The 22,813-nt window shown below is 34.7% G+C and overlaps 1 protein-coding gene across 3 annotated transcripts in view; it reads right to left on the bottom strand.

Annotated features, from left to right (window-relative positions):
* Positions 1–228: 228 nt before the first annotated feature.
* Positions 229–22,813, bottom strand: part of LOC127712685 (uncharacterized) — a 140,626-nt gene continuing 118,041 nt past the window's right edge. Inside the window, exons 8-11 of one of the 3 annotated variants that reach the window (XM_052219282.1) lie at positions 5,378–5,547; positions 3,551–3,744; positions 1,417–1,624; positions 229–534 (exon numbers count right to left, since the gene is read on the bottom strand). In XM_052219282.1, the coding sequence (XP_052075242.1) occupies positions 458–534; positions 1,417–1,624; positions 3,551–3,744; positions 5,378–5,547 (649 nt within the window). In that variant the 3' untranslated portion in view covers positions 229–457. The remainder of the gene's footprint in view (positions 535–1,416; positions 1,625–3,550; positions 3,745–5,377; positions 5,548–22,813) is intronic. The other 2 variants (XM_052219283.1, XM_052219281.1) reach the window with 2 other exon arrangements.

The following is a 22,813-nucleotide window of genomic DNA, read 5'->3' as shown; positions in this document are numbered from 1 at the left end:
GTGTTGACGTCAACATCCATCTGGCTGTCTTGGTTTCAAAAGATTGTATATCTCCAAAGTCAACAATAAGAGACGGTGTAATTGGTTCGTTTCCTAAAAAACCGCCAATTATTTTAAAAGTGATGAGCAATCCTTTTTCATTTCCTATAATTTGTGGTTGCGCCGATGATATTTTAAGAGCTCGGGCGATCCCGTAGCCAGAATTCCTTACCATAACTAGTACTGCTAAAGTAAATGGGATAACTGGCTCTTCTTCCGTTGTCAAAGGATCATCCCCTCTAACATATTTTTCATGAAAATAATGTAGCACCAGGCTTGGATTAGGCTTTACTGTAATTGTATCAGGTAGCAATGGAACAGAAAAGTTTGATCCCCCTACCCGATAGGACAGTCTACCACCAACATTAAATAATACATCATCATTTGGTGCTGCTAAGGAGTACGGTATAATCAGCCATTATGCTGATCCAGATAAACCAACTCCTAGTCGACCGTCACAGTTTACCCCTGTCAGTCCTAATAAATCTGGGTCCCCTGAAAAGAAGATGGCTTACATTAATTACGTACAATTTTTTCATACAAACAACTTTTATGTGTATACTACATATGTTGTAACGAAAATATAGTAGATGAATTTTTCAACTGATTTCTGCTTACAGGTTCAAAACACACATACGAAACGGTATTTCACCAAATGAAAAATTAAGACTAACGTAAAATCAAAAATTGGAGTACCCTAATACCCTTAATCTAAGACATTAATAATACTTACAATACTTATAAAAGAGTAATCACAGTAGCATCTTTGACATTGCAAGAAGTTTTTTTCATATAATGTGAATCATTTTGGTTGGTTTTATAAGTGTTTTCTTATGCTCCTTCACACCATTTTTAAGTCATTTATATCTGTTTCGTTTTCTATCGTTTCCATTTAATGCAACAATATCAATAGGAATTGACATGTTTCTGTGAAAGGCAAATACTTCGTCAATAAAAGAAAACACAGGAAGTTACTTTGAAATGAAATGTATACTGTAAGCTAATTGTATGAATCTATGCAAATATTTGCAATAATTTTAATTACCTGCACAATAAAAAACTAATAACTGATTGGCTCTGATTTATAGATGGCATGATTTTGAAATAACTGTATTCCTCCAAATTTGCAAAAAAAACTAGAAGACACCAACAAATTCAGAACAAACAGTTGTCTTCATGCTCACTTACGTTTGTTTTGTTTGTTATGAATTAAATTGTTATAGCTCACTATGCGGTATGTGGTTCTCATTGTTGAAGGCTGTACAGTGATATAATGCTGTATATGTTTTGTGGACTGCTGTTGTTCTTTTCTCTTGTCATACTGATTGTATTACTAGATTTTATTTGCCTAAGTTTTTTTTATCAACTTTTACTTACCAATAGAAAACAAATCATTAACAACTTCTCCTGATCCAGTGTTGTGCTTGATTTCGATTTGAACATGAATACTTTCAAGAGCTGAGTTTTCACCGTTTTCGATTTCAAAACGAGCATTAAAGGCATTTCTGGTTAGTACAAGATCCTGAACAATTCTCACACGGACCTTGGCACATACTGCACCGTCCTTTTTACTGCTCCCTTCTGCCTATATACAAGTATTTAAATCATTATAAGTTTTGTGCGTGCGAAGCTATGTTATGGATTTACCTTCAATAGGAACGGTCGAACCAACAAATTAATGAAAGCCAGGGATGTATAAGTACGTAAAAATGTTAGAAGCTGTATGATAAAAAGGGAACAATTAGCAAGGGTGCATGGATGATGGACAGATTAAAACGGGAATGCGGAACTGAATCGAAAATGTTTGTTTTATTGGTTTCTTCAAATAGTTGGTCTTGTCTAAATTATCATATAGTTATAGCATGTTTTTCCAAGTTGCATTTTCTTGTCATACGCAAAAATGGTTACACCAGTTATCAACAAATCCAATTAATCACATATAGCTTAGTTTAAAAGATAGAATTTCCCATTAACATTAATGGTACCAATTGTTATACACCAGATGCCCATTTTGACAATTAATGTCTTTTCCTTGATGCTCGAGGCCGAAATATTTGAAAATCCTGAACCTAATAAAACAATGAAAGAGCTGATCAAAACAAAAAGGACCTAAAGTGAAGCCAAATTTAACCTTCACATTGCATCCGAACTAATGTATAACTATCACATGTATAACCTTAAGTGTATTTCTATTTATTGATTACAATTTTGTTTTGTATACTTTAAAAATCGACATTGCTTTTCCTATGTCAGATATTCTTATTGAGCATTTTTATGATTTAAATGGCATCTCATTCCATTATCAATCTACTTCGTTTAATGATAAAACTAATATAAAACATTAAAGGAGAAATACATTTGAGACGAAAGAGGACGAAGGTTGAAAAAATGATTATTTTAATACTAAATGTTTTTGCAAATTTAAACTTCAATCAAATGGCCATCAAATTATGTTTTTATTTAAGAGATTCTGATAAAAAAAAAAACAAACAAAAAATCATTTTGAATTAACAACAATACATTACTTTTGAGATACCCCTTCTCAGTGGCTTCATGGCAGAGGGCTGGACAATAAATACCTCTTTATCAAATTGCAAAACAATTCTGTTGAAAAAGTTACTGAAATACGGAAAAGTATTCGATGTTGGTTATGTTGTTAGGATTTTTATTTATGAAGCATCGTTTTTAATATAAACAAAGATAAAGTTTTTCCATATTTAAGTATTATCTAATTACAAATATAAATGTGTACCTTAAACGACGACAAAAGTAAAAGAAGTTGACGATTTTGAGTTTATTAGTATATTGATACTATTTCTATTCTTTGTGTTATTGATTTGTTTACTTTTATTAAGGACTTCATCCTCATATTAGATCTTGGTTTCCCAACATCATATTCCAGATCAAAGGCATATGTCAGCGGGTATTTTGTTACATGCGAAGGCGTGAGGGAATTCAGATATATGAGCCAGACAATATTGAATCTTAATAAGTACCTTTTCTTTAATCTCATCCATTCTTCTTCACAAACGAACAAAGTTAAGGCGACAGTAGTTTACCAATTTTCAAATCTCGTAAATCGATAAGAGACAAATCAAGATAACAAACAAAAACTGAGGGAGTTACATGAGCTCTGAAAGGAGCGATATCGGGGTGCATCGACCGAGTAAAGCATATCCTGCTATGTATGTATCACCCGTCATGCAAATTTACACTTGCTGTATTGCTATAAAATGTTTTTAGAAGTTTCCAAGGCAGTATAATATAATATTACAAATACTATACATCTCTATGTGACAAAAAGCTTCCTTTTTATCTGCAATTTGCTATAGGTTTCGTGTTGCTCAATCTTTTTTTTTTTAATAATGTTTTCAGCACTATTGATTTCGCTTTCGTCCTTTGTTAATAGTATAAAGTGTCCATCTTTGTAGAACTATTTCTTATTTTTTCTTTTGTATCGTCTTATTTTTATTATAGTTTGTACAATAAAGTGAATTATAATTATACTCACTTGTGTTTCCTGTTCGGCCAAAACATATGCATTCAATGCATGATCAAAATGACTGAATATCGAATTGAATCCCCGGTCGGCAGCTGTTTTAGTGTCCTTGATGTACTGCTGCATCATCATACTAAGTCGAGACAGGTTAATAACGCTTCCAGTTTTGATTTCTTCGTTTAAAGTCCCATTGTCCCATGCAGAAACTATAAGGAGGAATTCATAAATTTTGTTTCAAAAATCGTTTTTAGCTTTCAAACAATTTATTCCTACACTAGAGGAGCAATAGCTGTTTACCTCTCAGAATCACTTAAGTGCAGCCCCGGATTTTGATGTTGTTTCGTGTTGATCAATAGTTAGTTATCTGTGTTATGTTTTATGCATGACATTTGTCTATTTGCCGTTTTTTTCTTTTTGTCATGGTTGTGAATTTTTTCAACTAAACGTTTGATTGCCTCCTATATATCTTCTCCGGTTTTTATTTTACATTATTTCGAAAATGTATACGTATAATAAATCTATTCAAAACATCTTAATTATTATGATAGTATAAATATCAAGTAAATGTAATTGTTCAAAGATGGAAACAATTTGAAATCATGCAAAAAATCGGCATGACCATATTGATATTGTGGATCAACTATTGGGTTAATTGTGGTAAAAAAGTTAAATAAACAGGCTCTCTATAACATTATATCATGTATAAAACGCGATTGTGAATGTACTCTTTCCTTTAAAGGGACATATGTATTTAAAAGAGGGACGAAAGATACCAGAGGGACAATCAAACTAATAGATGGAAAACAAACTGACAACGCCATGGCCAAAAATAAAAAGACAAACAGACAAATAATAGTACAGATGACACAACACAGAAAACCAAAGACTAAGCAACACGAACCCCACCAAAAACTGGGGGTGATCTCAGGTGCTCCGGAAGGGTAAGTAGATCCTGCTCCACATGGGGCACCCGTCGTGTTGCTTATGTTATTACAAATCCGGTAAATAGTCTAATTCGGTAGGTCACATTCGTGAAAAGGGAAGGGTATTGTAGTTACGACATAAGGAACATATCCGATATCATCTGTGAAACGGTTATTCCATAACGGTCAACCAACTCGTGATGGCGTCCGTAAAATTTACGAAGTAATGATTTTATTCAAATCAACACAAGGATATGTGAAAAGGGAAAACTATCCACCTGTGACCAACGGAAGGGCGGATTTGAATAAATATCAAAAAGGTCAATGCATTTCAAAAGAGTGTGTTTGCCTTATGAACCTGTAACCAATATCCTTTCTGTATCTGGTTAAATGAAAAATCTATATTGGATTGGTAACCAATAAACAGCCAGTCAATCTCTTTTTTGCCGAATATAACATGGAATCTGACATAGTTGATACATTTTCACGTGCAAAGGATTTGTAATGACAAAAGTTATAAATAAAATAAAAATAGGAAAGAGATTTGTCTTTATTGAGCTTATCACTGTATATGCATTGTGTAAGATAAATTCAAGCAAACTTAAATTTTCAAAATATGTATTCTTTTTTTTTTTTTTACATCTGTCCAAATATTTGGGACAATCAAATTGAATGATAAACCATTTTACGCTACGTCATCAAAAAAAAGAGGACGTTAAGCAACCGACAATCAATCAATCAATCAAATAAATGAAAGAAGAAAAACACACGCGAATGTAACTTTAATGATTTGTATAACAATATATAAAAGCAAAAAAACATAGTCTATTTAATGATACTTTTATTTCCATATCTTCATAGGTCTCAGGTTTTCAGAAAATGCCCAAACAAAAACTTTAACTAAAATAAAACATACCTGTATTGTTCCATCTGTCCAAAAATCTCTCCAAAATAGGGTTTGAGATATTATTTGCTAAAGTGTTTAACACAAATGACATTTCATCTTTTGAAAGTATTGAACCACTTTCACTGTTATCAGAAATAACTGTTTTAAAAGAGGGATACCACTCTTTGTTTACATGGAACCTGAAATATACCAAAAAATCAATTTAGAAAAATATACTCTTAAAAAGTGCAAAAAAGTATATTAATATTAAAATAAGAATGTGAAGCATGGTTGTCTATTAGACAACAAACTGGTAAAGACAATGGTGTAAACAGCTATATTTCACCAAATTTTCTTCAAAAATACCGTACAGCAGCTATAAAAGGCTTCCCAGTGCTAAAGATATTAACGGCTTGCTTCATGATTAAAGCAATTAACAAAAAAATATTTAAAGCAAGCAACAACCAACTACCACTAATATATAAACGGATATTTCTTCGGAACTGAGCACAAAAAGAACTAACACATAGAAAAAAAAATCCATATGGTACCAAATCAAAGTGTTATTGAAGTTTGTAAAAGCTAATTCAGATAACACTTTGAACTAATAGATAAACCAGGTTATCCATGACTGAAATAATTGTAATAAAATTGAGAATGGATTGGTAAGTACACTTTATACCCATTGAATTTAAAGATTTCATTTTAGCAGCCTGAAATTACACGGGATTGTCATGCAAAACAGAAAAGAATCTACAGTATAAAAGTTAATAAGTGTTAATCATGTTAATAACTGGAAATCAATGCATGTTTAGTTATGTATTTAGCTATAGAAAATAAAATCAATATTAGTATCGATAAAGACAATATTCAAGGATCTTACATGATAAAGTTCATTCATAGTGTCAATAAGTAAACATAGATGGAATCTTCATTTACGGGGATTCAAACACCATTACAGTAAAAAATTAGGATGTGGTATTTCATTTATCATTAGATTTCTAACTAACTATCATTTTTTTCCCAGATTTTCAAAAAAATAAAAATAATTTACTTTGATGGTGCTCTTTTTATGAAAAATTAAAGATCAAGGCACAGTAAGTGGGCTAGATCAGAGATTTGGTATACATTTTCCCTTCAAATATGCTCAGTGATGTTGTTTAAAGAGCTCAAAAACTTAGATAAGATCCTTGTTAAATGATTGATTCTTTAAATAAACTTATTCTAAAAAGCTATCTATAGAACATTGAAATAAAATCTTTGAACATTGATTTTATCAGTACAAACATTGATTTTGTTAACAATGAGTTAAAACATAGCTTAATATTATTACTATTCTTCTATGAACATTTACGCTCCTGCATTCTGTCGATACCTTTATAATTGCATTTATCAAGGCCATATTTATCTCTGACTATTTTGACGTCTTTACAATAACATCTATTGGATGAGTACTGATTGATATTTTAGTCAAATTTTGGTCTCTGGTTGAACGTTGTTTAATTGCCAATCATACCACATCCGTCTACTTTATATAGAGTCACCGAATTGGTTTGTTGGGTATACATATTTGAAAGTAGATTTTGGTGAAAAAACATCTAAAACGTTAAAATGAAAATTACTTCGTAGAGTTGATGAGTAAAGAAATGTCGTTTTTCAACGTTATTCACTACGAATACAGTAACAGATCGGCTTATACATATAAGTCGGTGACCCTATCATTATTATATATAATTATATAACAGACATTTACGTGCCAACAACACCCATTATTAAGTAAAAATCTTTGTTTTGGTTTTGGAGATTTGATGATTTTAAGACGATTCTAAGTACGATTTCCTTCAATTTTACATACTTTCTATACATAAGTTCATCTGTTTTAAGAGATTTCATTCAAAATTGTTCCCGAATATAAAAGAAACAAATCCCTTTTTCGATTTTAAATAGCGTTTAAAATACTGCAGTTGCATCCAAAATCTTCTAAAAATCAGTGACATGAACCGTGAAAAGCAACAAAATCCTAAATGTAGAGCTTACATCTCTTCGTTTCCAAATATCTCCTCCACCATTGATCTGAAATTATTCATTGGTTTAGATGTGACAATAACGTTGTTCGCTACATCTGAACTCACATCACGTCTTTTTCTGTTGTTACTACATTCCTGTTCCAATGCTTGTATACATCTGAGACAAAAATAACATAATCAATATTACAATTAAACACACATAAACACAGTTTAATATGCATACAAATACACACAAAATTAAATATAGGCAAGGTGTTGATTTGTTAATTTTCGTTGATGACGTCAAACTTTATTTTCCTGGAAGCATGATTCTATTGATTTGAAAAGTTCTCTGTAAAAGCCCTTTGAAATAAATATATGTTTGTGCACTTTAGTTTGTGGTTCACTTTTATCCACAAAATCAACATAATAACAACTTCATAATAAGCAAATGGTATTGTTACGTGAAATATAAAAATGTAAAACACATTTATGACTCCTGTCTAGTTATTGTTGAAACGGTGAATATTGTTGTTACGTGTATTAGTTAATAATCAAAGGTTCTAAGGGTATGGGTAACTAATGTTAATAATAAAATGAAAGTTTACCTTAAAGCCTTGTATACTTTACCACAAACACTACACAATGGTCCTACACACAAGACATGGCTGTGTCTATAATGTCGTCAGGTAAATTTGGTCCCTACAATCCAAAGACGTAAATTAAAAAAAAACATCGAAAATGTACAAGTTAACTGTAATAAAAAGGGAAGTCGCTGGAAGATATCACGATCGATAATTATGTGGTTCATAATGATAAATACCACAAGGTCATTCTAACTGATGACCTAACTACAAAGTTCATAAAAACAGATTATTTTATGTGCTGACGGTATCACGTGATAAACCTAACTCAGTGCAAAGTTGATACAGAAAATCATTACTTTAAGTGTTGACAGTCCGACGAATGCAATCTAATAGAGTATCAGAACATCTTATTGCAAAGTTGATACAGTTACTCGTCATGTATGTGTTAAAGTACGAGGAGTTAAATCTTACAGACTAACAGAACACCTAACTGCAAAGTTGAATTTTAGACAATAATAACTTAATGTGTTGGCAGTACGTATATACAATCAGTCAAATCTTACAGACTAACAGAACAGCTAACTGCAAAATTGAAACAGAAGACAATAATAACTTTATGTGTTTACAGAACGTATTTACGATCAGTTATATCTAACACACTAACAGATCAAATGTTAAGTTGGAACAGAAACCCGTCCTTTGTGCGTTGGCAGTACGGCAAGTTAAATCCAGCAGACTTACAGAACATTTAACGCCAACGTTAGAACAGAAAATCAATACTTTATGTGTTCACGATATCACGAGTTAAATCTCACAGAACACTAAAAGGTAAAGTTGGTAAGGAAAACCATCACTTTATGTGTTAACGGTAAAACGACTTTAATCTAAGCCGAGGTATCAGTGTTTCAATTCTTCATCCCAGATCTCAAGCAACTGTTTGGATAAAGGACAACACTGATATAATTACTGCCTGTTCGTCAACACAGCGAAAAATCCCGCACCGGGTGGCGGGCTTCAGCTTGCCCCTAAACAAAAATGTGTAATAGTTCAATGAAAATGAACGTCATACTAAACTCCAAAACATACAAATGAACTAAAATTAAAAAAAACATACGAGACTAACAAAGGCCAGAGGCCTCTGACTTGGGACAGGCGCCAAAATGCGGCGGGGTTAAACATGTTTCGTTAGATCTCTACCCTCCCCCTTTACCTCTAGCCAATGTAGATTAAACAAACACACAGCAATAGGCACAGTAAAACTCAGTTCAAAAGAAGTTCAAATTTGCGAAGCATCATGAGAGAAGACAGCAACAAGACTGAGATATTTAATTTTCTGGCGGATATAATTGTGAAGATGATTCAAAAGAATACAGCCATAGTCACTGCAATTAGTCAATAAGTCTTGAAGGACTGACACACTACAATCACGAGGAAGCAGCCACACGAATCTTCTTGCATGCAAAACAAATTGCATTTGATGGTAACAAAACCATTTTTGGATAAAGCCAGCGACACAGATGTCCTTGTCATTAAGGTCAGTGTTCTGCCAATTCTGCAACTTCTTGGTGTAGAAGAACTATCGGTCGCATTTGGTCAAGGACAAAACGTGGTGGATTCCCATACATGATATAAGTCTTTCAGTTGGCCCATAAAAGTCCAAGGGCCTTCTATTTTTCCACGTTTTCACTGGTTGTGATGTCGTATCTGCATTCCGTGGTAGAGGAAAAGGAGTGCATGGCGAATACGGAATGTTTGTCCAGAGGCGTCTACTATTTTTATAAAACCCAATCAGTATCCACCAACAATTGACGCAGAAGATCATTATATTCTTAAGAAGTTCGTAGTCACTATGTTTGCCGGTCTAGTTTTACTGATAGAATTGATGAAGCAAGACTGGAATTGTTTGCTCTAAAACAGACGTAATATGACTCCAACAATAAGCAAAGCACACACCGCTTAGTCAGCGATAAGATGCACCGAAATAACAAATGTAAAACAATACAAACGAGAAAACTAACAGCCTAATTTATGTACAAAATAATGAATGAAAAACAATATGCAACACAGCAACAAACGACAACCACTGAATTACAGGCTCCTGACTAGGGACAGGCACATACAGAATGTGGCGGGGTTAAACATGTTAGCTGGCGCCCAACCCACCCCCTAACCTGGAACAGTGGTGAAACAGTACAACATAAGAACAAACTATAAAAATCATTAAGCATTTTTACCTGAATCACTTTCCATCTACACAGAAGCTAAAGAGAGAGAGAGAAAAAACTTAAATTTATGAATAATGAGACAGTTTTTCAACGACATAAACACCGAAATAAAACTATAGGTCAATACTGTGTAAAAAAAATAGTCAAGTGGTACATGTAGGTGTAATCCAATTTTCCGATCTTATTTCAAATCTAGGCGATTAAAAAATCTACTTTCATCCTAACTGTATCACAGTATCAGAACTTCTAGGTTGAACCTTGAGGTTTTTACAACATAATTAAAATTGAGAATTGAAATGGGGAATGTGTCAAAGAGACAACAATTCGACCAAAGAGCAGAAAACAAGGCCACCAATGGTTCGTCAAACAGCGAAAAATCGCGCACCCGGACGGGCTTCAGCTTGTCCCAAAACAAAAATGTGTACTAGTTCACTGAAAATGGATGTCATACTAAACTCCAAAACATACAAATGAACTAAAATTAAAAAAAACATACGAGACTAACAAAGGCCAGAGGCTTCTGACTTGGGACAGGCGCCAAAATGCGGCGGGGTTAAACATGTTTCGGGAGATCTCTACCCTCCCCCTTTACCTCTAGCCAATGTAGATTAAACAAACACACAGCAATACGCACAGTAAAACTCAGTTCAAAAGAAGTTCAAATTGGCGAAGCATCATGACAGAAGACAGCAACAAGACTGAGATATTTAACTTTCTGGCGGATATAATTGTGAAGATGATTCAAAAGTATACAGTCATTTAGTCTCTAATGCATGATTTTTTATTATTAATTGTTTTTGGCTTTTAACTAGCTGTCAGTAACTGCGAGTTCTCTCAAATCGTACTTTCTTGTTTATTTGACCTGTTGATACTTATTGTAATGCTTTTTTGTTATTTAATGTTATTCAGGATTATATCTGGTCTATATACCAGCTTTGATAAGTGTTTGGTATTACTATAAATTTTCACTTCGTACTATGAACATCAAAATTATTTATTCTGTAAAACTATATCCTTGCTCTATTTGAACTGTACACGTATACCTAACAACAAAATTGTTTTCATTTACCTGTGTTTAAAGTTGTTGCAAATGGCTGATATTTTTGTTCGCACATATTGTTTTTCTTAAATTGTTTAACATTTCATAGCGCTATAACATGTTACTTTTATTATTCTTCCCTTAGCTTATTTATTTTGTATTTACATTGTATCATAGGTCAAATTTATTTGTTCAGTGTATGTTCACTGGTTTTAATATGTCTTTTGATTGAGGTAAGCTATTTCAGTTGATATTTTATAGTGTGTCTTTCTATGTTGTGATGTTACACTATTGTTTCAGAAAAAGGGTGAAGGTTTGGTACCATTGAAACGTTTAAACCCGCTGCATTTGTTTGCACCTGTCCTAAGTCAGGAATCTGATGTTCAGTAGTTGTCGTTTGTTGATGTGGTTCATAAGTGTTTCTCGTTTCTTGTTTTCTATAAAGATTAGACCGTTGGTTTTCCCGTTTGAATGGTTTTACACTAGTAACTTTTGGGGCCCTTTATAGCTTGCTGTTCGGTGTGAGCTAAGGTTCCATGTTGAAGACCGTACTTTGACCTATAATTGTTTACTTTTATAAATTTTGACTTGAATGGAGAGTTGTCTCATTGGCACTAATACCACATCTTCTTATATCTACAGTCACTGCAATTAGTCAAAATATCTTGAAGGACTGAAACACTGCAATCACGAGGAAGCAGCCACACGAATCTTCTTGCATGCAAAACAAGCTGCATTTGATGGTAACAAAATCATTTTTGAATAAAGCCAGCGACACAGATGTCCTTGTCATTAGGGTCAGTGTTCTGCCAATTCTGCAGCTTCTTGGTGTAGAAGAACTATCGGTTGCATTTGGTCAAGGACAAAACTTGAGGTGGATTCCCATACATGATATAAGTCTTTCAATTGGCCCATACAAGTCCAAGGGCCTTCTATTTTTCCACGCTTTCACTGGCTGTGATGTCGTATCTGCATTCCGTGGTAGAGGAAAAGGAGTGCATGGCGAATATGGAATGTTTGTCCAGAGGCTTCTACTATTTTAATAAAACCCAATCAGTATCCACCAACAATTGACGCAGAAGATCATTATATTCTTTAGAGGTTCGTAGTCACTGTGTTTGCAGGTCTAGTTTTACTGATAGAATTGATGAAGCAAGACTGGAATTGTTTGCTCTAAAACAGACGTCATATGACTCCAACAATGAGCACAGCCCACACCGCATAGTCAGCGATAAAATGCACCGAAATGACAAATGTGATACAATACAAACGAGAAAACTAACGGACTAATTTATGAACAAAATAATGAATGAAAAACAATATGCAACACAGCAACAAACGACAACCACTGAATTACAGGCTCCTGACTAGGGACAGGCACATACAGAATGTGGCGGGGTTAAACATGTTAGCTAGCGCCCAACCCACCCCCTTACCTGGAACAGTGGTGAAACAGTACAACATAAGAACAAACTATAAAAATCATTCAGCATTTTTACCTGAATCACTTTCCATCTTCACATAAGCTAAAAGAGAGAGAGAGTGAGAAAAAAACTAAAATTTATGAATAATGAGACAGTTTTTCAACGACATAAACACCGATATAAAACTACAGGTCAATACTGTGTAAAACAATAGTCAAGTGGTACATGTAGGTGTAATCCAATTTTCCGATCTTATTTCAAATCTAGGCGATTAAAAAATCTACATTCATCCTAACTGTATCACAGTATCAAAACCTCTAGGTTGAACCTTGAGGTTTTTACAACATAATTAAAATTGAGAATTGAAAAGGGGAATATGTCAAAGAGACAACAATCCGACCAAAGAGCAGAAAACAAGGCCACCAACGGTTCGTCAAACAGCGAAAAATCCCGTACCCTGAGGCGGGCTTCAGCTTGCCCCTAAACAAAAATGTGTACTAGTTCAGTGAAAATGGACGTCATACTAAACTCCAAAACATACAAATGAACTAAAATTAAAAAAACATACAAGACTAACAAAGGCCAGAGGCTTCTGATTTGGGACAGGCGCCAAAATGCGGCGGGGTTAAACATGTTTCATGAGATCTCTACCCTCCCCCTTTACCTCTAGCCAATGTAGATTAAACAAACACACAGCAATACGCACAGTAAAACTCAGTTCAAAAGATGTTCAAATTGGTGAAGCATCATGAGAGAAGACAGCAACAAGACTGAGATATTTAACTTTCTGGCGGATATAATTGTGAATATGATTCAAAAGCATACAGTCATAGTCACTGCAATTAGTCAATAAGTCTTGAAGGACTGAAACACTGCAATCACGAGGAAGCAGCCACACAAATCTTCTTGCATGCAAAACAAGCTGCATTTGATGGTAACAAAATTATTTTTGAATGAAGCCAGCGACACAGATGTCCTTGTCATTACGGTCAGTGTTCTGCCAATTCTGCAGCTTCTTGGTGTAGAAGAACTATCGGTCGCATTTAGTAAAGGACAAAACTTGAGGTGGATTCCCATACATGATATAAGTCTTTCAATTGGCCCATAAAAGTCCAAGGGCCTTCTATTTTTCCACGCTTTCACTGACTGTGATGTCGTATCTGTATTCCGTGGTAGAGGAAAAGGCGTGCATGGCGTATACGGAATGTTTGTCCAGAGGCGTCTGCTATTTTTATAAAACCCACTCAGTATCCACCAACAATTGACGCAGAAGATCATTATATTCTTAAGAAGTTCGTAGTCACTATGTTTGCAGGTCTAGTTTTACTGATAGAATTGATGAAGCAAGACTGGAATTGTTTGCTCTAAAACAGACGTCATATGACTCCAACAATGAGCACAGCCCACACCGCATAGTCAGCGATAAAATGCCCCGAAATGACAAATGTAAAACAATGCAATCGAGAAAACTAACGGACTAATTTATGTACAAAATAATGAATGAAAAACAATATGCAACACAGCAACAAACGACGACCACTGAATTACAGGCTCCTGATTAGGGACAGGCACATACAGAATGTGGCGGGGTTAAACATGTTAGCTGGCGCCCAACCCACCCCCTAACCTGGAACACCGGTGAAACAGTACAGCATAAGAACAAACGAAAAATCATTAAGCATTTTTACCTGAATCACTTTCCATCTACACAGAAGCTAAAGAGAGAGAGAGAAAAAACTTAAATTTATGAATAATTAGACAGTTTTTCAACGACATAAACACCGAAATAAAACTAGAGGTCAATACAGTGTAAAACAATAGTCAAGTGGTACATGTAGGTGTAATCGAATTTTCCGATCTTATTTCAAATCTAGGCGATTAAAGGATCTACTTTCATCCTAACTGTATCACAGTATCAAAACATCTAGGTTGAACCTTGAGGTTTTTACAACATAATTAAAATTGAGAATTGAAATGGGGAATGTGTCAAAGAGACAACAATCCGACCAAAGAGCAGAAAACAAGGCCATCCAAGGGTTTGTCAAACTGCGAAAAATCCCGCACCCTGAGGCGGGCTTCAGCTTGCCCTTAAACAAAAATGTGTACTTGTTCAGTGAAAATGAACGTCATACTAAACTCCAAAACATACAAATGAACTGAAACTGAAAACAACATACAAGACTAACAAAGGCCAGAGGCGTCTGACTTGGGACAGGCGCCAAAATGAGGCGGGGTCAACCATGTTTCGTGAGATCTCTACCCTCCCCTTTTACCTCTAGCCAATCTAGATTAAACAAACACACAACAATACGCACAGTAAAACTCAGTTCAAAAGAAGTTCAAATTGGCGAAGCATCATGAGAGAAGACAGCAACAAGACTGAGATATTTAATTTTCTGGCGGATATAATTGTGAAGATGATTCAAAAGTATTTAGTCATAGTCACTGCAATAAGTCAATAAGTCTTGAAGGACTGACTCACTGCAATCACGAGGAAGCAGACACACGAATCTTCTTGCATACAAAACAAGCTGCATTTGATGGTAACAAAATTATTTTTGAATAAAGCCAGCGACACAGATGTCCTTGTCATTAAGGTCAGTGTTCTGCCAATTCTGCAGCTTCTTGGTGTAGAAGAACTATCGGTCGCATTTAGTCAAGGACAAAACTTGAGGCGGATTCCCATACATGATATAAGTCTTTCAATTGGCCCATAAAAGTCCAAGGGCTTTCTATTTTTCCACGCTTTCACTGACTGTGATGTCGTATCTGTATTCCGTGGTAGAGGAAAAGGAGTGCATGGCGTATATGGAATGTTTGTCCAGAGGCGTCTGCTATTTTTATAAAACCCAATCAGTATCCACCAACAATTGACGCAGAAGATCATTATATTCTTAAGAAGTTCGTAGTCACTATGTTTGCAGGTCTAGTTTTACTAATAGAATTGATGAAGCAAGACTGGAATTGTTTGCTCTAAAACAGACGTCATATGACTCCAACAATGAGCACAGCCCACACCGCATAGTCAGCGATAAAATGCCCCGAAATGACAAATGTAAATCAATTCAAACGAGAAAACTAACGGCCTAATTCATGTACAAAATAATGAATGAAAAACAATATGCAACACAGCAACAAACGACAACCACTGAATTAAAGGCTCCTGACTAGGGACAGGCACATACAGAATGTGGCGGGGTAAAACATGTTAGCTGGCGCCCAACCCACCCCCTAACCTGGAACACCGGTGAAACAGTACAGCATAAGAACAAACGAAAAATCATTAAGCATTTTTACCTGAATCACTTTCCATCTACACAGAAGCTAAAGAGAGAGAGAAAAAAAACTTAAATTTATGAATAATTAGACAGTTTTTCAACGACATAAACACCGAAATAAAACTAGAGGTCAATACAGTGTAAAACAATAGTCAAGTGGTACATGTAGGTGTAATCCAATTTTCCGATCTTATTTCAAATCTAGGCGATTAAAAAATCTACTTTCATCCTAACTGTATCACAGTATCAGAACTTCTATGTTGAACCTTGAGGTTTTTACAACATAATTAAAATTGAGAATGGAAATGGGGAATGTGTCAAAGAGACAACAATCCGACCAAAGAGCAGAAAACAAGGCCACCAATGGTTCGTCAACACAGCGAAAAATCCCGCACCCGGAGGCGGGCTTCAGCTTGCCCCTAAACAAAAATGAGTACTTGTTCAGTGAAAATGGACGTCATACTAAACTCCAAAACATACAAATGAACTAAAATTAAAAAAAAACATACAATGTTTCGTGAGAATTCTACCCTCCCCTTTTACCTCTAGCCAATCTAGATTAAACAAACACACAGCAATACGCACAGTAAAACTAAGTTCAAAAGAAGTTTAAATTGGCGAAGCATCATGAGAGAAGACAGCAACAAGACTGAGATATTTCATTTTCTGGCGGATATAATTGTGAAGATGATTCAAAAGTATACAGTCATAGTCACTGCAATTAGTCAATAAGTCTTGAAGGACTGAAACACTGCAATCACGAGGAAGCAGACACACGAATCTTCTTGCATGCAAAACAAGCTGCATTTGATGGTAACAAAATTATTTTCAAATAAAGCCAGCAATACAGATTTCCTTGTCATTAAGGTCAGTGCTCTGCCAAGTCTGTAGCTTCTTGGTGTAGAAGAACTATCGGTCGCATTTGGTCAAGGACAAAACTTGAGGTGGATTCCCATACATGATATAAGTCTTTCAATTGGCCCATAAAAGTCCAAGGGTCTTCTATTTTTCCACGCTTTCACTGGCTGTGATGTCGTATCTGTATTCCGTAAAAGAGGAAAAGGAGTGCATGGCGAATATGGAATATTTGTCCAGAGGCGTCTACTATTTTTATGAAACCAAATCAGTATCCACCAACAATTGACGCAGAAGATCGTTATATTCTTAAGAGGTTCGTAGTCACTATGTTTACAGGTATAGTTTTACTGATTTGATGAAGCAAGACTGGAATTGTTTGCTCTAAAACAGACGTCATATGACTCCATTCCCCCAACAGAGGCAGCTCATATTCAACATGTTTAGCGTAGTGCATACCAAGCAGGTTGCATATGGAGCCAATCAACTATATGTCAAATGGAAACCGAAAATCTTTTAGCTTTATCATTAGTTTTGTAGTTTTGTTTCGGAGGACAGATAAACTTGGTAAAAAGTAACATTTATTATGAATAAAACATTTATTAGTCGTTACTCTCGATAATTTTATTAGTGTAAGGAAGAATTTTTTTGTACTTAGTATATCCATCAAACTCTAGTATCTGATTGGGCAGTTCTTTAGATCAGTATTTAACAATGGATGTGCTTTACCGTGTGGCAATTCGCATTTGTACTGTGAAGGAAGACAGTTATTTTTGAGAATTTTAATTGAAACATACCACTTCCATCCCTTTTTAACTATTCTGTTTGTAGTGCATTGAATTGTATTGAAATACAATGCGGTTTACTGATTATTTTCATTTCTTAAGAAAATAGTTTATGTACTTGTTCAAACCCGTTTTTGCTGAACAAAGTCGTTGTTTTTAATACACTACTACTGTAAATATTTCACTTTTACTTTGAAAACAAAGCTGAGAAGACGTTTAGAGATTAAGAATACTCACCAACCCTTATGCATTGAACTATGTTTGCATCTTATCTTTCTGTACATTCTTAGATTGTAAAGTCTTCATACCTCCATCCGTCATGGTAACAATTTAAAAGACAAAGTAACACATCAGACACAAAATCTACTTGAATTTATGCAGATGATAGATCCCACAGCTGCTACTTATGACCTATTGATGACTGGACCGCCCTTCAGTGCACCAGCTTCGGATCACCCAACTGCGATACAGTGATAGTTTAACTCATTAGGTTGTGCATTGTATGATGTGATATGGTTTGAATATTAATTGAATTTAGCGATGACAATTCAATAGCCAAACACAATCAGGATTTGTAATTTGTTGTCGTTATATACATATCAAGTCATCAATGGCGTCTGTTCGCAACTTTTGATATTTGGGTAATGTAAATGAAACAAATTACATTGACATAATTGATAAACTGATCTATTTAATAACAGGCACTTTGTTAGAGGCCAGCGGCAGCCCGCCTCCAGGTGCGGGATTTTCTACCTGTGTTGAAAACCCATTGGTGGCCTTGGGCTGCTCTTTGGTCGGGTTGTTGTCTCTTTGACACATTCCCCATTTCCATTCTCAATTTTACTTAAAAGAAAAGTTAATTCAGATTGGCTTTCGTAACTACATGCTATATTATTTGAGGTTTGTGATATTTGGATATTATTCCAGAAAAGATCACTTGCAAAATACCAAGAAATTATTTCAAATTCTTTCATTTATGATCAATGTTGTTTTTTATTCAATGACAATTTCCGCTTTAAATATTTTGGGACATTAATACATCAGTTGGACAAATTATGAAAATATTTCACCTAATGCGTTTTCACAAACGTTGAGACTAGTAAAATGTAGGCATCTATAGATACAGTTTTTCTGTATATACATCGGTTCTGAAACAGGGTTGATGTTTTTGTTACTAAACTCTACAAAAGTTTCATTTTTATTCAACATGAACACAGAAATGTTCTTATAAAAGACTCCTGGGTTTAAGCGGTTTTTATAAAATGACGCTTTATAGATTTCGTGCGTCCGAAACGCTTTAATGGATGTGCTTGATCATGAACTGAACGAGCAAACCAAAATATTTGAAAGCCAGGGGGGATGTAAACATATGGTACATTATGTGTGTGACTTATACACTGATATCTTCATACCTAAATTTTAGGAAGCAGTAATTTACCGATGTTTAAATCCTATAAATATTATGAAAAAGAAATTCAACTGAAAGTTAAAATAAAAAAACACACTTTAGAAATATGATCAACTCTAAAGAAGCAACATATGGTGCGTTGACAAGAAAAGCACCCCGCTATGCCTGCATCACCCGCTATGCAGATCCAAAGTCAAAATATCACAATGAGAAGCAGAACACGATCAGTAAATATACGTATCAGACGAATATTATGGTATCGAAGACTTCGATAATATGTCAAGACAAAGTCAATCAATAAGTGATAGTGATAGTGACCGTAAAACTGATGACGTATTTGGGTTTTTCAAATTCTGTTAAAACAGTTATTTTGTAAAGAACACCCCGTGTTACGAAATCCATATAGCGCGAACACTGTACGAGCGTAACGTGTGAACTGAGATATATAAACGTCATACGGTGGTTCAGAGGGTGTGTTACTGTTAAGAAACTTGAAGTTTTCAATTTGAAAACTATCAAGATATAAAGATAAATGATGATCTCTGTATTATTTTTAACCTCAGTTTAATTCTGATATATGATATGTTGCTTATTAATGGCCAGGACATCATCAATACATCTGAAAGTGAAACAAAACTTTGCAAGAAGATCGACCGAAAGTTGTTATTAAGGGCATACGATACAGTTATAATGGAGGTAATGACATCGCTAACGTAAAATGTTATTTTTCGCGACGTCAAACTGTGACATTTTGGGGAAAGATGCTTTTTTCGACTGATTTTTATCATTCAGACTGATTTAACTTTAAAAATGCCAGTTTGTTTTTGTTTACTAAATCATGAAAATGTGATAAAAAAGATTTTTTTCAAAAGAAATGTTTCAAGAATTCAAAGCACACTTATGTAAGATATAACAGATGTTTTTACAAAGTCCGTTTGCGTTTATCTTTAGAATCAAAAAAGTTATGTATACAATTGATAGAATGTCCAAAACACCGAAATTTTCAGTTAATGTCCAAAATTTCGATCCTGTTTATCTCTAAAAGAAGCAAATGAATGTATATTTCTTATTACATATTTGAATTGACTAGGTGAAAAATAGCATGTATGCAAACTTTCGTCAAAAATTCACAGTGGGATCAAACTGTATCGTATGCCCTTAAGATATGTTAATACAATAGATGGGCCAGCGGGTGTTTAATTACTGTCACACTAAAACACTTAAACATGTTGAAGTTGACAATTTGAAAGATTAAATCACTACATGTGTCATAGATTTTTGTTTCATGTTTCAATATCAAGGAAAATATTGAGATATGATGATGACTTTCTGGTTCTTGTATTTCTAAAATTTCAATCTTACTTTGATACATGTCATGGGGGTGATTTATTGACAGGACATCATCAATATATCTAAAGTAAAACTAAAGAACTTTGCAAGATGCATATGTGTAAGGTATTAATTGAGATATATAAACGCAATACGATGGGTCAGGGGGTATATTTCTGCTGAGAAACGTGACATTGAATATTTGAAAGTTGCAATTATCACGTTAATCATAGTTTTTAGTTTGATGTACATTGTAGTCCATCTGAATCAATAAAAAAATATCAAGATACGAGGATTTCCTTCTGGTTCCTGTATTATTTATTATCTCAATTTGAAAGGGATATATGAAACATGTGATAATAAAGTCAAGATAATTTCAATATATCTGAAAGGAATAACTTCAGAACTTTACAAGATGCTTTTTCTTTTTGTCTTTGTGCAGGTTATGTTTGAATACTGTTTGAATTTAAAAACAAGTCGACCAGTAGGGGAGCACACGTCTTTTTGTAGAAATATCATTCCAACAAAACTAAAACAAATATAGTCAATATGATGTCAATCAAAAGGTCCTGGTATGAAGGTTTGTTGTTTTATATAAATGTGGTTCTTCGGAAAGTAAGATTTTTTATTACCTAAGAAATTTTGGAATTGTAGTGTAGAGTGTAGAAAAGTCAACACTGTTGACATGTAGTACTTCAACACTGTAAAGATTCTAATTGAAGTGATGCATATATAACGTAGATTGTTCTTCGGGACTTACGTGTCGTGCGCTTGTTGTCCATTTACATATCCCTCAATCTTGTGCATACATACAAAAATCAATTAAAAGGCATAATACCAATGTTGCTTTTAACTCATATATGTCATTCTCAAGTGTATAACAGACAAACATGGCACCGATGTTACTTTAGACATAAATTGGGCGATATCTAAAAATAAATTCATCGCTTTAGATTTATACCCCAAATTAAAAAAGCACATAAGTTAGGCGAAAAATAAATTAATATAAAATTTAGAATAGATGTGTGTCACATTTGTTTTCATAAATTGAATTGTTATAACTTGTGCCATCAGTTCTCTCGTTTGAATTGTTTCACATTTTTCCTGTCAGGGCCTTTTATTGCTGACTATAAGTTATAGTTTTCGTTCATTGTTTAAGGCCATACCGTGACATAACTAGAGGCTCTCAAGAGCCTGTGTCGCTCACCTGACTCTACTTTGGTTTTAGAAATCATGTAAAGATAGAAAAAAAACATAACAGATACCCAAATAATGATTGAGGCCAAATTTTGATTAATATTGGTCCCGTTATTTAATAAAATATCCTATTGGCCATCTTGAACAGTAAATCGCCAACAAAGTAGCAACACTTGGTCAGCACGTCATAAGGAACAATCTAGCCATGTTTGGTTTCATTCCATTCAATGGTACTCTAAAAGAAGACATTTGTATGTATTTCCCATAGGGTCCTATGTTAAACTAAGCCCCCCCCCCCCTAGCGGCCATCTTGGATGATGGATCGACTGCAAAGTAACAACACTTGGTCAGCAACTCATAAGGAACATTCATGCCATGTTTGGTTCAATTCCATTCAGTGGTTCTCTAAAAGAAGACAATTGTATGTATTTCCCATAGGGTCCTATGTTAAACTAAGTCCCCCGCTGTCGGCCATCTTGGATGATGGATCGGCTGCAAAGTAACAACACTTGGTCAACATCTCATAAGGAACATTCATGCCATGTTTGGGTCCATTCCATTTATTGGTTCTCTAAAAGAAGACATTTTTATGTATTTCCCAAAGGGTCCTATGTAAAACTAAGTCCCCCGCTGGCGGCCATCTTGGATGATGGATCGGCTACAAAGTAACAACACTTGGTCAGAACCTCATAAGGAACATTCATGCCATGTTTGGTTTCATTCCATTCATTGGTTCTCTAAAAGAAGACATTTGTATGTATTTCCCATAGGGTCCTATGTTAAACTAAGTCCCCCGCTGGCGGCCATCTTGGATGATGGACCGACTGCAAAGTAACAACACTTGGTCAGCATCTCATAAGGAACATTCATGCCATGTTTAGTTCCATTACATTCAGTGGTTCTCTAAAAGAAGACATTTTTATGTATTTCCCATAGGGTCCTATGTTAAACTAAGTCCCCCACTGGCGGCCATCTTGGATGATGGATCGGCTACAAAGTAACAACATTTGGTCAGAACCTCATAAGGAACATTCATGCCATGTTTGGTTTCATTCCATTCAGTGGTTCTCTAAAAGAAGACATTTGTATGTATTTCCCAAAGGGTCCTATGTTAAACTAAGTTCCCCAATGGCGGCCATCTTGGATGATGGATCGGCTACAAAGTAACAACACATGGTCAGCACCTCATAAGGAACATTCATGCCATGTTTGGTTTCATTCCATTCATTGGTTCTCTAAAAGAAGACATTTGTATGTATTTCCCATAGGGTCCTATGTTAAACTAAGTCCCCCGCTGGCGGCCATCTTGGATGATGGACCGACTGCAAAGTAA

This window comes from Mytilus californianus, unplaced genomic scaffold (genome assembly GCF_021869535.1).
Source record: "Mytilus californianus isolate M0D057914Y unplaced genomic scaffold, xbMytCali1.0.p SCAF_8, whole genome shotgun sequence".
NCBI lineage: Eukaryota > Metazoa > Mollusca > Bivalvia > Mytilida > Mytilidae > Mytilus > Mytilus californianus.
This window is presented reverse-complemented; position numbering and strand designations above follow the sequence as displayed.